This window comes from Ambystoma mexicanum, chromosome 6q, assembly GCF_040938575.1.
Source record: "Ambystoma mexicanum isolate Mex_15411 chromosome 6q, UKY_AmexF1_1, whole genome shotgun sequence".
NCBI classification, from domain to species: Eukaryota; Metazoa; Chordata; class Amphibia; order Caudata; family Ambystomatidae; genus Ambystoma; species Ambystoma mexicanum.
This window is the reverse complement of record NC_090937.1, coordinates 1,303,593,306-1,303,609,064: the sequence shown is the minus strand read 5'-3', so window position 1 is coordinate 1,303,609,064 and position 15,759 is coordinate 1,303,593,306. Positions and strand designations below refer to the sequence as shown.

Below are 15,759 nucleotides of genomic sequence, written 5' to 3'. Positions count from 1 at the left end.
CGCTCGCTTGACCCACCCCTGGCCCCCACTCAGCCCCCGCTCTTTCGACAGCCCCCTCCACCCCCACTTGGACCTCGCTTTCACGACACCACCCCCCTCAGCCCCCGCTCTTGATCCACCCCTGGACCCGGATCTCTTGCCGCCCCAAGATTGGTCCCTGCTCTTTCGACACTCCCCACCCCCACCCAACCAACCCGGGCCCCACACTCCCCAAAGCCAACCTCCTGGCCCCTGCTCTCTCAACTCGCACCACGGCCAACAACCACCCTCCCGCCCTCTGCTCTCTAGACCCCCCAAAACCTAACCTGTTCTCTCAACCACCCCCGCTCTCGGTTTTTGCCCCCCCTTCCTCCCCCATAACCCGGCTCTCAACCCTCCCCCACCCACCCGGCTCCCGCTCTCTGGACCATGCCTCCCTGCCCCACCCGGGCCCCACTTTCGACTCTCCCCCCCACCCCCGCTCTTGACCCACCCAGCACTTGGCCCCTGCTCTCTGGACCCCACCACCCGGACCACGCTCTCTGGGCCTCCCACACTCCCAGTTCACCCACCCGGCCCATGCTCCCTTCACCCCACCCATCCCCGCTCTCTCTACTCCAGCCCCCACACTTTTGACTGTCCCCCACACACCCCCGGCCTCTGCTGTCTTGCCCCGCTCCACCCACCTGGCCCCCGCTGTCTTGACCACCCACCCGGCAGACTCTCTCTCTCCACCCCAACCCACCCGGCACATGCTCTTGACCCCACCTCAACCCCTCACCAAGTCCCCACCCAGCCTCCGCTCTGTCAATTTTCTTGCACACCTTATTCCATCCTCCTTTGAAACTTTGCACTCTCCTCCCTGTATCCTGGTGTCTATAAATGCAAAGAACCGCAGTAAACGCCAAAACCACTGGCTTTGCCATTTCTTAAATGATCTAATGTCATGATACAAGGACAGGAGTCCCATGGTTTGGTGTCCCACTGAAAACGTTGAGTTAACTGCTCCGCCTCTAAATTTCTGGAAACGCATGATGGTGAGGTACGAAGATTTGATCGCTCAACAGCAGTCAAGGTCGCTACTGCATGTTACTGCGCACGTTTTGATCTAAACTCTTCATCTTTCAATCATTTCCTCCTGATCTTCACTGGACATTCCGAGACAATTGGACTGAGACGCTTTTATCCCAAACGAGATTTGGTGGATGCATGTCTCTCCATTGACCCCCCCCCCCCCCATTCTATCCGCTCACCATTCGGGACATCTCCTGCTAAAGTGGTTAGCGAATGCTTTATGCTAAAACCTTGGTCCTGGAGCTGAGAACTCTGCATTGGGCGTGGTAAACTCCTTAGGATACATGTGGAAGTCGTTCAGTGACCACTTGACCTATTGTGACCCACGAATCTAGCCAGAACCTATAGACTGGTTATTTGTACTATTTTGTTACTACTGTGGCTTGCACGGATCTCCTCCGACCGTGTCTTTAAATATAATGTGCTTCTGTTTTTACTTGAATAATGTTTTGTATGTATTTTGAAGCGTACAAGTCCGGCCCGCTCAACTACACTCCTGGCTGCTAGGACTGACTGACTACCAAATTGTTAGCAATGGCAGCACAAAGGATCTCCATTTGCCTAGTTCTGGTGCGGTAGTGAACCTCTTTCCTAAAGCCCGTGGACCCACCTTGACAATAGCCACGGTATCCAACGTTCGTGTTCTGTTGCAACAGCCCTTCATTGCACCCACCAGCACCTCCTATCCACGTTATTACATATTGCACCAGAACGTATTTATTTCCGTTTAAGGAATAACATTATGCGAGTACTTCCATGTGTTTAATTCTGAAAGTGCTCAAATTAAACCTTATATTGACCTCTTGTTGGTGCAGTAAAACTGAATAATTAATAAGGCTCTTGGCATCCTGAGCTGCATTGGAGCTAGAAGTACGGGGCTTGAGCAAATATAAAGACATGACTGCTGGTGGCCCACACTGCCGTTAAAGAACGATGTGACGGAGTATTTAATCCTAAAAATACTCTGTAATGTTAATCTGCAATACAATAATATATGGCTGAAGGGCCAGCGCAAGGATTGTGCTGCACAAATGAAGTCCCCCCCCTGTTTTCAGTAGGACCATATGTGCTGCTGCTAGTACCAATTTGGGACCCCCACCACTCTTTGCCTAAAGAAGGCCATGGCAACCACATGTTATTGAATCAGTCCAGCCCATTGTGTGCAAGTGCACAGGGGTGTTGATGTTGTGACAGAGTATTTAATCCTAAAAATACTCTGTCATAACAGTGGTGGCCAGAGTTCTCTGGGAGGAAGTCAAAAAATGCCACATAAGAGGCAAGCTTCATTCGCTAAAAGAAATGACCAGCAGAAGAGTAGTGAAACAAGGATACATTATTAGGTGGAACAGATTTAGTACTACTAATCTCGATCATGGATGTCAAATGTTCCATTAAAATGTTTTTATTGACTATAGCTTCTGTGTTTGTCTCTTAGGGCCTTGTCCTTGGCATCTACGAGAAGGAAGATGCACCCACCCTGACCAAGGCAGGAGTTGCTTTTGATAACCTGGTGTCTGGCAAGTTGAAAGAAATGTTAACTCTGTAAGTACTGACAATAACCAAATCGTTTAGTGTATTGTCATCTGAACATTTGTACCTACCTTATGCACTTGCTGTTACTCTGTGCAGGGGGGGATTTCTGATGCTAACATGCATAGTGGAGTTACTCCCCTTATTTCCACAAACCTACATATTTACTGCATCCTAAGTATGTATTTGTGTTAATATGAATTTATACAAACCAGGTATACATTAATTGGTATTACTACATATTCTCCCCACCAAAAATATTTCTGTATATATATATATGGTCGTCTGGAACTTCCATAGGCGATATTTTTGGGGGGGATAATTTTGGGGGGTTTTGGGAGCGGGGTTGCTGGGGTGTCCCCCGCAGGTTCCATGCCTTAATATTGCTGCAAAAATGTGGCGATATTTTTGCAGGGATATTAACACATGGAACCCATTAATTGTCAATGTTTGATAGATTAACATGGTGAAAGGGCCAATAACTAAAAAGGCCCACATGGCCTAGAACCAAATCGCCACCCTTTGCAAATTCAAACCCTTCAATGCACTGCAGGACTTTCTGGAGGGTAGTGCAGGCCCTTGTGGTCTCACACATTGATGGGAGTTGGGGGGCGAGAGGGGGGGAGGATGCCCTCCTAACTGGACTCTTAGATGCTCACTTGACGCCCCTGAAAGCAGTCCACCATGCTGCAGCTTGTTTTATTACAGGTGTGTAGAAATTTGACAAATCAACCCGCCATACACAAACTACATTGGCTTCCTCTCCAAGCCAGTATACTGTTGAAGACTGCATGTATAGTCTACAAAGCGGTCACGAGTAGCACACCAGCGTACCTGAGGATGGGGGGGATAGGGGGTGGGCGGGTTGTGCTAAACTCCACAGATCAGGTGGCACAAGCTCCTCCTCACATAGCAAATCGACCAGCTGGCTCTAATCTCAACTCACCCGCAAAGAGTGGTCCCAAAAACAATCCTATTATCACGCACCCTCCCTTTGGAACTCAATCCCGTTACCTGATCGGATGTCCCCCACAATTCTCCAATTTCTCAAATCTCAAAAAAAATAAAAAGTGGCTTTCAACACCTGACCAAGGACTGATCGCAATGGATGTGCAGAGTGATACACAGACCGTAACTCGCAGTACTGCGCTACTGTTAAGAGGCCAGGCCAAACACTGGCTACCTCCAACCTGATCAGAGCTCTGCTGCTCTCGTGCTAAGTCTGCGCTTCAAGCAATAACATATAAAGTGGTGAGTAGAAATGAGAGGAAATAGTGCAAAACAGGTGGCATTGAGAGTGAGTGGAAGAACACCTGTGGGTACTAAAATACCATACAACTATAGTTAGTAAGCCAGTAAAAATACAATAAAGTGTTGCATGCGGTCATGCAGCTAAGAGACATGGATTGTGTACAGGAGAGTAATTGCTTCAAATGCAAAACATAGAAAATGGTGTTTGATATGATAAGGTGTTTTGCTAAATCCACATCACATTATGGATGATGGCATCTAGGCTGCTGTAGGATGGGAACAGACTAGTCCCCTCTTTTTTTTTTCTCTATATTTTTCCTTATCTTTTTTTGTTTGTTGAAAAACGTTTTCTTTTTTTTTTTAATGTATTCCAAGTGGCCGGGTCCATGTGCCCAAATTGTTCTCTTGCTGCAGATGCTGTATGGAAGCATGAAGGGTCCCTTTACTCTAAAAAAAAAAAAAAAAAAAAAAAAAAAGTTACCGGCGTGGGCGGAGCGCCGGTGACAGTTGGTGAAAACCTCCAACAGGGTTGATGGCGCTCCGCTCAGTGCCTGTTGCCACCAGTGCTTGGGCCCTGTAAGCGCTCTCCTGATAGGCAGGGGAGCACCCTAACCACTGCTGCTGCCCCCAGGTGGCCCTCGTTCTGGGGCACATTTAATTTCTCGCGCTCACCACAGCAGGGGAGTGCCTTGAATGTGTTTTAGCCCTGCTGGGGGCTTAATTTAAAATTAAGGGCCATCTCCCTTACATGTGGCCCACCAGAACTCCCTGGGCCACACCTGACTGGCGTGGGCCAGGTGGAGTAAGTAGTGTGGGGCCCCCCCACGCTGCCTCTGAATGCTGGGCTGCATCTGACATACGCACGCCTACCTACATAAAGACTTTGGGGCCCCCACACTGTTGCTGCCTCCTGCCGCCCACTGCCCAGAGAGTCACCATCAAAGAGCCCAGGAAGAATGAAGATGAAGCGAGCAGCATGGACCCTGAGACAGCTCTGGCCAGGTTGTCTTACAAGTAAGGTCTTTTGAAATTGTTTTTTGATACAGTGCACTGTATAGACTTTGTATATATTTTTAAAGGACTCTTTATGTTTGTGTGTGTTTTAGTAACGCAGGTGCTAAATTTAGGGTAATCTGTATATAATGTCTTGTGCTCTGCCCCTTTCGTTAAAAAACTCACAAAACCCTGCTGGTGTACTGGAAAAGTATAACAAAGCTGAAAACAACTAAAAAGAACCGTACACCAGCATTCCTTTTGTATGCCTCTCCTTTTGTGCTCCAGTTACTCTAACCTTGTATTTCCTTCTTAGGGGTATTTGGAGAACCGACCTGCCCTAACCTCTTGATCTTCCCTGCCCATACCTCCTTCCCATCAAAGTACACCAGGGTGATCTCAAACCGAGGAGAGCAGGGTTTAGTGGTAGTTAAGAGGCGGGTCAAGTTGTATATTGTGTGCCCGCCTACACCTGTCTCCCTATAAGGTGCGTTGGAGGATCACCCCACTAAAGAGAGGACATGTGAGCATTTTTAGGTGAGGAACAGAGCCACAAACAGACTGATTTCTGACTGACAAAGCTGACATAGGGAACCAACCTATGGGGAAAGAAACACCCAACTAAGGAAGCCCTCAAAGGGGAGTAGCGGTGAATCCCGCGGATACCACCGTGAACTCCTGGTTGAGTGGAGAAGTGGGATGAGGACATTGGCCCTGGAGGCATGACTAGCACCAAGAGAGAGAAGCCAGTTAAGTAGGTGACTCATGAGCCTTTTGGAAAAGCCGTGGGAGATGAGCCATGAAGAAGGCAATGAATCGAGCTAGCAAAGCTAAGGGAGCAGAGGGGACATGAAGATCCAGGAGCTGTGTGGAAGCACAAAACATTTAAGGGAAGTTTTGTTTTATTACCAAACTAACAGAATAACTAAGCCACCGGGAAAGAGCTTTGGCTTTACAAAATCTGTTCTCATGATGCCAGCCATAAAATGCATTCGCTTTATTTGTTAATTAGAATTTTTGTTCATCGCTAGCCGTACCTGCAGGATCTCGGTGTGCCTTACAATCTTGAAAGGTGGTTTCAGGATATGATAGAAATATTGGAATAGACAAGTGGTAGCATGGAGGGATGTGGCCATGTGTGAGGCAACGGCTATGTTTTGAGGCTCTTTCTAAAAATTGTGATGGAGGGTGCAGTGTGGGTGTGAAGAGGTAGGCTGTTCTATGCACTGGGTGCCCAGTAGGTAAATGCTTGTTTTTTGTGCATGTTAGTTTGCAGAGTGTAATGTGTAGGATAGACTTCTTGCTTGTCTGGTGTTTGTGTGGGTGATGGGTTTAAGTTTGTCGTGTAGGTGAGATGGGGATTTGTGGTGGATGGCTTTGAAAATAATGCAGAATCCTTTCGAAGCAATTTTTTGGGGTAGAGGAGCCAAGAGAGCTGGGTGAGAGCTGGGGGGGGGATGTGTGGATATTTGGGAAGGTGGAGGATGAGGCTGTATGTTGTGCTTTATATGGCTTGCAAGGGTGCTGCTGGGGAGTCAAGTGAGAAGAGCATTACCGCAGTTCAGCTTGGAGAGAACTAGTGCTTGGACTACGGTGCGGAAGACCTCAGGAGGAAGGATGTATCTCGCCTTCCACAAAAAAGTCCTGGGGAAGGCACAAGGAGGAAGCCAGCCGGTCCACCTACTAGAGGATAGCCACCTCTTCCTACCTTCTTTGAATGGGTCATCTTTTTTGACCACATTTCCATGACCCAGAGTTGTCCTCGATCACTGGTAGTCATGGTAGAAGGGCTTGTTGGCAGGACTGGAAAGAATGAAAAGTTAAGGGTTTCATCTGCAGCTCACCATACTTGCATCTGAACCAAAGGCATTATGGGACGAGCTATGTCAAAATGGTCTTCTGATTCAGGTAGGGTGAATTCTGGCTTAAGTAGTTGTCTTAAGATTGGTCTGTGGTCAGCACAGGTCTTAATTTCAGGATTGGAAATGTACAGCGATTTCTCACATTTCTGTGTTTGCATCATTTGGCGCGCCTAAAGTGGTATTATGACATAGCACCTGTTCCCAACAGTACAATGGGCTGGTCTGATGAAAGACGCAGAACAATATGCGCATTTCAGGTTTTATATCCCTACAGTGCATTGTAGATTGAAGGATTCCGTGTGTGCTGTGCCTATGTTCTTGGTTTGTGTATACCGGCATCTGCCTTCTAAAATGGGATACATGTGGCTCCAGGATACTAAAGGTGCAGGAGACGACTCGGAGCAACGCAGGTTCGATCCCTGGGTATCGATCCCTGGGTCCGCGCTTAGAAACATCTGGGTATTAAGCTTGTTATAAATAACCAATTATAATCACCAAGCAATCTTCCTCTCCTGTGCAGTAACTGTTCTGACTTCTCCTGCCGGTGCGCCGGCGAGAGAGAATGCACGTGGGGCTCTGCGGGCAGAGGCCTGGCTGCGGAGCGCGAGAAGAAAGAGACCCACACTGGGGTTCGTGGTTTGCCCAGAACTGCCCTCCTCCTGCGGGGGTGGGGCTTTTATTTAACGTGCCTCACGTCCCGCAACGCGGTGATGTGAGGCGTTACAATATTCCTCCTTTTTCCCCAACAACTTAAAACACAGCACACTAAATACAATCATGTCCAACTGATTCAACTTTACTGTGCATACTAGTCCAGCACCCGTTCTAGTCCTATCACTCGTAGTCTCTTAACTTTACTGGGGCTCTCGGTGCAGTTCTTAGGGTATAGCGCCCACATCTAGGGGCTGCCCCCGCGATATATTGTTTTGCAGCTCACCTGCCTTACTTGGAGACGCCGAGACGCCTCCCTCAGTTCATCTAGCGGTCCGTGTGTCTTGTGCTCCTCGGTCAACTCCTCCTCGGGTTGTTGATACTCCTTTTCCGGCGGTGACCCTGCTTCCTCCGAGGGCTGCTGGTCCCAATCAGTCCACATTTGTCGTGGCACTCCATTGAACCATGATGCGTTCCTGGTGATCTACAGTTGCCCTCGTGTGGCCGTTATCCTGGTTCCTAGGCGTTGAGTTATGGTCCAGGGGGACACGTCATATTGGGTGTCCAGTTTCATTTTCAAGGGGGTTCCTCTTCACTAACACTTGATCACCGACTTGGTGTCTGGATTCCTTTGCATGTCTCTTGGTGCTCATGCGCTCATTCACTGTGATCCTTCTTTGGTGAGTGCGCTCACTATCGTATGCATCTGTGCCCCGGCTTGGGTGGTGTGGGATGGATGAATTTATCACTGTCCCATACATGAAATCTGCCAGTGGTAACCCTGTGGTGCTGTGGGATGTCACTCTGTAGTTCCTTAGGAATCAATACAGGTCCACCCGGGATAGGCATAGCACCTTGTTGAGGGGACGCATGAACCTCTCCATGTCTCAATTGTCTTGGCGCCATCTCGGCATAATGTGGTGAAATTGAATGTTCAGATCATCCAGGTATTTCTTGATTTCCGCCCCTTGGAAGGGTGGCCCGTTGTCGCTCCCGATGCAGCGAGGTAGGCCATGGGTGGCAAATCTTCTCCAGAGCCGGCATCACCATGTCTGCAGAGGTGGATGACAAGATTGCCACCTCGGGATATCTTGAGTGGTCGTCGATTGCTACCAACAGGTTCATGCCTTCCTGGACCATGCAGAAGTCAACGCTGATCGCGTCCCATCTTGATGACCCCCGTTCTGCTGCTTGCATGGTTTCAGGATTCGGTGGTGCGCTTGTGATCTGACACGGTAGGCATGCTGTTCTAAGTTGTTGCACCTTGGTGTCGATGTGCTGGAACCATACTCTGTGTCTGATCCTGGCTTTGGTCCTGACCATGCCTTGGTGACCTTTGTGAGCCAGCGCAATGACTCTGTCTTGGAGCCTTGCAGGTATGATGATTCGAGCTCCTCTTAGTACGAGGCCTTCCTTGGTGACGGACAGTTTTTGTCGTACCGGGAATATGCCCGCGAGGAAGTCTCTGGCTTCGGGCGTGCGATTGTGTATGATCCACAGAAACGATTTCCATTCGCTGGAGATGGAGTTTTTGACGAGGTCGCAGCAGGGGTCAACTTGGGTAGCTTGTGTGATGTCCACGATGCTGATCGCTCTGGGTTTCATCATGTGGACGACCTGGCAGATTTGTTTGTCGGTTTCTTCTGCCACGTTTATTTCCCTTGGTGTGGCTGCTCTCGGGTGTCTGGATAGGAAGTCTGTGGGGTTTTTAGTGCCAGGTTGGTATGTCAGTTCAAATTCATATTGCAGGTGTAGCAACCATTCCCTATCCTCGCCAGGGAGGTGTGAGGAGGATCCTCTAAATATGGGGATGAGAGGCTTGTGGTCCGTGTATGCTTTGAATTTCTGTCCATACAGGTATAAGTGAAAGTGGCGGCAGCCCCACAGTACCGCGATGGCCTTGTTCTCAATGTAGGAGTGCCTTTGTTCAGTGGGAGTTGGAGCACGGGACGCGTAGGAAATCTGCTTGGTCTCGCCTGTCGGGGCCACTTGGACCAGGATTGCCCGAGGCCGACGGGGCTGGCGTCAACATATAGTTCTGTTGACAATGTGGGGTCGTAGTACGCCATTGTGGTTTCATCCGATGGAGACGTCTTGATCTGCTCGAGTCTCCTGGCAGTTTGGGCCCCAGGACCATTTAATGTTCAATTTGTGAGTTCCCCGAGTGGCTCAGACATCGTTGCCAGGTTGGGGATGAATCTCCCACAGTACGTCGCCATCACCAAGAAGCTGCGTACTTCCATAGGTGTTGTTGGGGGTGAGGCTTCCTTGATGTCCGTGACTTTTTGTGGGTCAGCTGAGACTCCTGTGCCGTTAAACACATATCCGAAGAAGATGATTCAATCCTTCATTAACTCACACTTTTTCCGGTGAATGGTTAACCCTGCGGCCTCCAGCTTGCTAAGTACCATCTTGAGGCGACGCATGTGTTTTTGTTTGTCGCTGGCGTGGATGAGAATGTCATCACTGACGTTGAGTACTCCCTATTTATACCTATTTATCTGGGGAACAATCAAACCCTCGAGTTGTCTCACTTCAAATGTGTATGTAGTCCAATTCGGTTTTATTTTGTTTGCATTTGTTTGCATTTAGGACGTGCAGTCCCATATTTACAACGGGGTGTGTGACTAAGTCATGAACATAATTTCTGAGTGGAATGCACACCTGAGTCAAGGAACTTGGAAAAGATCAAATTTTAGTAAAGGCCGTAGAAATTGTTATCAAAATATTAGTTTTTGAGGCGCAAACGATGTACCCTGGCCTGGTGTGTGATACTAAATCAGTACACAAGTCTATTATCTAATGTCAGACCGTCCTCGCTCAACGCACCCAAAATATTGTATATGGACTTTGTAAATGGATTAAACATGAAATGATCAATCACTGTGGAAACATTTTAATATTGGAAATTATTTTAATAAAACCTGTATTTTTCTGTTTTAACTGTATGATTTACAAAGTTAAATTTCGTTGTGTGTCAAAATTGGCAATTCAACCAAACTATGTATTGCAGCTTAATGAGTTTAATTCCTCGGACCTTCATCAGAAGCATCAATGGCTAAGAAAAAGAATACTAACTAAGTTTTAATGGTAGGGCTTAATTTGAAAAAAATAATACACCTCTACGCCCTCCACCTCCCACCTCCCCCCCCCACTGCCGCATCCCCATTTGAGTGGCTTTGCAAAAAAGTGCATGAATGTATAATTATCTGTAATAAAGGAATGACTCAACCTACTTTGTCTCCCTGGAAAGAAAAGATAATGGGATTCAAAAGCTTTTTTGTATAAAAATATCAGCAATTATGATCTATTTCAATGGTATAATATAGAGCCTGGACAGTAAATGGTCTTATCGCCAGGATACTATGACCAAGTAGATGACCGACTTATAATGTATGGATCATAAAAATATATGTATAGCAAGATTGCATGCTAATTACGTATATTTGGATATAAGTAAAGCCATTTGCACTAAATGACCACGTAATTTCAACCCAATATAATATAGAATCCCTTTATCCGGGCTTGCCAGTTCTGTCTGTATGTTGATATGGGTTTCAAGAACATCATAGCATGGCTTCCCATGGATTAAATGCTGCTTTAGTGAGTCCTCAATACAATTGAGCAGTGTTGGCGTTTTTAGCGCACTTCCGACTAATACGTGGCTGTGCGTAGACGTGATGTCAACACGCAATGACATCATGCTAATGCTATGACGCAATTCTGAACTGAAAAATGCTAATGCACTGTCATTGGCATTTACTTATTGTGTATATTGATACATTTACAATGACCATTTCATAATCACAATATGCATATGATTCTGAACCGGACTACAGAAATAGGCTACACTAAGTCCCCTGCTTGGCTGTTGGTGTGAATGAGGGTAACCATGGGGGCTGGGTGTTTTGTTGCCGGCTATGTGATGCAAAGCCAGGAATGCTTAGGGGTAAAATCCCCTGGTTCAACCCACTGCACCGTTCATGTGGCAGGTGCTTGTCACCTAGAGCAAACCCACTGATTCTCACCTGTTATCATGCTTCGAAAGTGTTCGCTGAATATTAACATGCCCTTGTCCGATGCTTTCCAAATTAGGTCTTTAATCATGAAAGTTCAGAGTAGAGATGATATATTGTCTCTGAGAGAAATGGGAGATTGGTTTTGGTGCACAGAGAACCTTGAGCAGTGATCTTGATGGAGAGCAAGCCTTTGCTCAGTTAAAACCTTTTACTCCTACGTCCCGTCCTTTCCTCCATACTTTTGGGACATTCCGTCCATCGAGACAAGACCGGAACACTTTTGAAGCATCAAAAATAATGGTTTGTCCTTTTATTTTTATGTCGGGCCGTAGCCCCGTCCTCCGGAGCTCTGCCCCGAGCCTGCCAGCCCTTTTCTCTGTACGGTCGGGGTCGGACGCACTTGCATTGTTGGGAATTTATTTTGTTTTTCCCACTTGTCCATCTTCCTGCTCGGGTACCACGGTCTTCTTTTCCTTCGTCTATGCCGGAGCGGCAGGGATTCGTGTCCTGTTCGTGCAAACGTCGTTTCGCGAGGGCGGGTCCCCATTCTCTGTCTGGAGTGCTTGGGCCTGGAACATCGGTGGGACTCCTGTCTCTACTGCAACTTTCTCTCTGTCCGGGCCCTCGAACGTAGGCTCGCCAAATGGGAGGCGGTGTTCCAAAGTCTTCCTCCTACACGTTTACAGCAATTAATCGGCGATAAAAGGAGGCGTCCTTCCTTTTTTTTTAGGGCACCCCAGCCAGGTGACTGCTTCCCGGGGTCTTCTGGTTCCGGGAGCGGTCTAAGTGGCTCTTGTACCAGGGTTATTCCTGAGGTGTCCCAAAAGGGACCTAACATGGATTCCAGAGTTTTCTCTGAGGTCCCCTGTTGGGGGTCCACAAAGACCAGATTTTCTTCAGAGTTCCCCATCTGGGGGCTAAAACGAAGCCGAATGCTTTTGGGGCTGCTTCAGCCGGGGTGATTCCCGAGGTTTCCCGGTCTGGGTCAAAACGTACCAAGCCTAGTCTCGAGGTGTCCTCTCAAGTGACTAAACGTACCGGGGTAAACCCTGAGGATCCCCAATCGGGAGCTATTTCAAAGACCAGCAGGATCGAAGAGCACCATTTAGGAGCTCTGGCTACTAGGCGTGACCCTAGGTTTTACCACAAACAATCTTGTGGTCATACCGATCCTGCCGAGGGGGCAAAGAAGGAGGGCAAATTCCCTAAGTCTGCTAGCACCGGCTCTACCGAGGTTCCCGGGCTAAAACTGATCCAAAAGACCCTACAAGTCCTGTAATGACAATGGCCTCACTAAAACCTGTGACGCAGATCACTTCATGCAGTGACAAAATGGCGGGTTCAACCCACGTGGTCTGAAGCGGCCATTTTGACAAGCTCTTCCACACCAACATTCTCAACGGCTGGTACAGAGTGGCCTACCTTTGGGGGCAAGCAGCTTTTCCACGAAACATGGACAATCTGAACCCTTTCCGTCTGTCCTCCAACGGACTAGCGTGCAATGTTTCCACTGCCACACAGTCTCACTTCCTCTTGCATCCGCTCCCTTACTTTGTGGCGCCAGCTGGTGGAGGGCCATCTTGGCAACCAGCCTCAATACAATATTGGGGGTATGCCACTCCAGAGTGGCCTCTACCCACGCCTCTGCCTAGACCTTCCCCTGAGGACGCGTTGTTTGGCAAATTGCTGGTCCTCCTGCACTCCGACCTGATCAAGGCTTATTTTAAGGATCTGTTGAAAGAAATCTATCCTAAGCCTCTCGAGCCACAGCCTGCTCCTCCTACTCCTCAGAAGGTTTCGATAGTGCCTCCTCTGCTTCCATTGGATCCCCCTCTTGCACTGCCACCATTGCCTCTGCTTTCACCAGTACTTAAGGCAACAGTGGTGCAAATAAATATGTTGTGAGTGTCTGAAGTGCCACATGCTGTGGATTCGTTTTTCTGTTCCCGCCATAACTGACGAGGAGCACGCGGACAGGATAGTGAAGACCCGCCCCACTCGTCACAGCTTTTTATGACCGCGTCTTGGATATGATGGCGTTGCTGGATATTACAATACCAAGCCTCTGGCTCTACAAGGAGTACTTTCAGGAGCGTTAACTCTTACTACACAGGAGCGCACAGGCCCTTTTCTCCAAAAGTATGTGCTTGCTGAAGCCCAGATGGTCTGGGTGATTGTCTTTTATATTGCACCTTGCAGCCTGTCATGATGCCTACCCCCGGAGCACCAGGCCAGGCCCAGCACCCCCGGGAGCAGGCATCATGCCCCCGGGTAAAAGCCCAGCGGCCCCTTACAGGGGCTCTTTGGACTCGGTCCTGGCACCGTTGGCGCCAGGCTCATGTTGGACATCAGTCCTGGCGCCATAGGCGCCAGGCTCATAAAGGAAGGCGTTTTGTGCACTTACCTGATGCAGAACATGCTGCAAGATTCAGGCCTCCCCGAGACCTGAAAGGGACAATTTTTTCATTGGGACTATTTTGCCACTCGAGCGTGGCCAGGAAAGGATACTTACCTGGAACTACTTTGGGGGCTATTTAAGCCACGCCCAGACAGTAGCTCACGCTTCGCGTTGTTCTGCATCCAAGCAGCTGAACGCTCACCGTGTCTGCTCCTGCATCTGGTCTCCAGCCGCGCCCGCCTCGATCCTGGAACACCTGTAAGGAAAGAAGAGAAGAGAAAGGTGAAAACCAAGAATTTTATCAAACTTCTTACTTGCTTCCGGAACCTTCACGCCAGCGTTCCTGAGAAAAGACTTTCATTTAAAAGCACTGCGTTGCTCGCTGCAGCACCGCGCTTCACTCACCTGTCCTCGGGAGTTCTTCTGGCTCCACCGCGACTGTCTGCACCGGTCGCCACATCTCTGCGCCTTGGGGAGAGAAGAAGAGACAAAAGGTGAGCAGAAGGAACATATGAGGCAAGCCTAATTTTCCGCCATAACACTTACCGGTCTTCTGTTGGTGGACCATTCCTCATTTCGGGTCGGCGCCGCTTCGTTGGCAGGTACCGCACCCGGCCCCTATGGGGAAAGGACAAAAGACATTACTGGAGGAATATAAAGACATTAAGAGGAATCTCCCCCATCGCTAACTCACCTGAGTTTACCATCGGCAATTCAATCCCTCAACGCATCGCCTTCATTCTGCCCCTGAAATAAAGGACAGGTCACAGGTTAGGAAGGCAACAGAAAAGGAGGCTCAACACTTGAACTTTTGTAATCTTCATACTTACGGCGTTCCGCTCGGAAAAGTCAAGTGGATTTTGCCAGCGCCATTCTGAAAACCAGTGAAGTAATTGGACAAACACGCGCCCCTGCACCAGAAGCAGGATGGAGAGTTCATCCTTTCAAACCATAAGGTGAGCTTCAACCGGGGATTTCGGAGGAAGTTAGAGAAGAACGAAGGGGGGAGCAAGCACACTATTCTGCAGACTGTTAAACCCCTTTCTCATCTGCAGAAGGATATTCCTACGGGCCAGACGAGCAAGATTTGAGGGTCCTGTTCAGTCGGTGTTCCGAGTTCACGCTCAAAGAGGCCACAGCAACCCAGACTAGACCAGCGCCTCCGTGGGAGTCAGGTGAGCGTTACACAGCCTCTGGCATCCACGTCTTATCGTGCAGAACATATCTGTCAGCCATTGCAGCTTATCTTTCTACAGATAATTGCTCTTTTTCTCTGCCAAATCCAGTAATCCAAAGGCATTTCGCAGGTCTCCTTCACCTCTTTCTGCCGGGCAGGCCTCCTCACCCAAAATAGGATCTAAACGCAGTCCTTACCGCTTTGTGTCACAAGCCATTTGAATCAATGGCCACTACAAAGCTCAAGTTTCTCTCCTGAAAAGTGGCCTTCTTGATTGCGGTAACATCTGTGAGAAGAATAAGCGAGCTTCAAGCTGTCTGTCGGAACACCCGTTTTTGACCGTTCACAATAATAAGCTTGTGCTCCGCACTCATCCTTCTTTCCTTCCAAAAATTGTATGAGTTCCACATAAATAAGTTGATATCCCTATCGGTTTTCTTTCTGCACCCGGTCTCGGATGTGGAAAGGGTTCTACATAACCTGGATGTCAGAAGAGCTCTGAAGATTTACCTTGACAGAACAAGAGCACTTAGAAGCTCCTCACAACTCTGTTACTTTTGGGGACTCAAAAGGGGAACCAGCCTCAAGTGTCCATCTCACGATAGATCGCTTCATGTATCAAAGAGGCTTATTCATTTCAAGGCCTTCAGCCCCCAAGCAGCGTTCATGCACATTTGGTCCGTGGCAAAGAGGATGCCGTTTCCGTCCAGAAATATGTTCCTTGGAAGCCCATGGCCAAGGCTTCTGTGGGCTTCTCCCTCGGCTTTTTGTAGACACTATTCTCCAGCATGGGGTCTGGCATGGATTCACATGCTCATGAATATT

The 15,759-nt window shown here is 48.5% G+C and overlaps 1 protein-coding gene across 1 annotated transcript in view; it reads left to right on the top strand.

Moving 5' to 3' along the window:
- Positions 1 to 15,759, top strand: part of LAP3 (leucine aminopeptidase 3) — a 518,160-nt gene that overhangs the window by 133,295 nt on the left and 369,106 nt on the right. Inside the window, exon 2 of the mRNA XM_069631910.1 lies at positions 2,489 to 2,595. Within this exon, the coding sequence (XP_069488011.1) occupies positions 2,489 to 2,595 (107 nt within the window). The remainder of the gene's footprint in view (positions 1 to 2,488; positions 2,596 to 15,759) is intronic.